General features: G+C 48.1%; 1 protein-coding gene across 1 annotated transcript; it reads right to left on the minus strand.

Moving 5' to 3' along the window:
• Nucleotides 1-213: 213 nt before the first annotated feature.
• On the minus strand, nucleotides 214-579 carry LOC142442509 (histone H2A-Bbd type 1-like). Its single transcript, XM_075543597.1, has one exon. The coding sequence runs from the start codon at nucleotides 577-579 to the stop codon at nucleotides 214-216; it is 366 nt and encodes a 121-aa protein (XP_075399712.1).
• Between the last annotated feature and the right edge of the window lie 252 nt (nucleotides 580-831).

Consider the following 831-nt stretch of genomic DNA (forward strand, 5'->3'; position numbering starts at 1 on the left):
TAAAAAGTTCTGAAAATTAAAAGATAATGAATTTTTTTCACAAACTTTCTGAGTCCCCTTCAAATATCATATGCTGTAAAAATTTTTTCATGGATGCAAACCCTTTATTAACACCATTTGTGGATGAGAACAGGATGGGATTTCTTCAGTCGTGAGTGGCTCGGGAAATAGATAACACCGTGGAGGCTCCAGGTAGGATCTGCCACATGGGCATCAACATTCATGTCTTGTGTGCGGCATCTCACCTCTTGTTTGGGGTGTTGCATTGGCGTCACTGAGAAAGAGAAAGCTGAGCAGCTGGTTGTTGTCCACTGCCCTCTCCACATGTTCTGGGATGATTTCTACGTCCCCCTCTTTCTCTGCCTCCTTGCCCGCCAGCTCCAGGAGGTTGTATGTCAAGTACTCAAGGATGCCGGTGAGGAAAATGGGTGTGAAGACACTTAGGCGCCGGACGTGGCTTCTTTTCCGCAGCAAATGATCCACCAAGCTCACGGGAAACTGCAGCTCTGCTCGTGCAGAGCGAGAAGAAGGTCGCTTCTTATACCTGGAGAAACGAGGACAGTTGCTTCTTCCAGTCATGATGTTCTCCGGCTCTGATCAGCCCAGCTTGACTGTCCTGCTGGTCAGCACCTATCAAAACACCGGGGCCCATCCCCCCCTTTTATTCTGTGCTCAGGGAGCTGGCTTTGTAACAACTAGGCTTTGTGATGTCATTGGTGAGCACAGATCCTAGTCAGATCTGGTCCCAGAAATGCCCCTAGTTAGGGATCACCTGGTCACCTTGATGAATGGACCTTCTTTATACAAGAACTCTAACCTTCTACTGGACTC

Source organism: Tenrec ecaudatus, chromosome 3 (assembly GCF_050624435.1).
Source record: "Tenrec ecaudatus isolate mTenEca1 chromosome 3, mTenEca1.hap1, whole genome shotgun sequence".
Classification (NCBI taxonomy): Eukaryota; Metazoa; Chordata; class Mammalia; order Afrosoricida; family Tenrecidae; genus Tenrec; species Tenrec ecaudatus.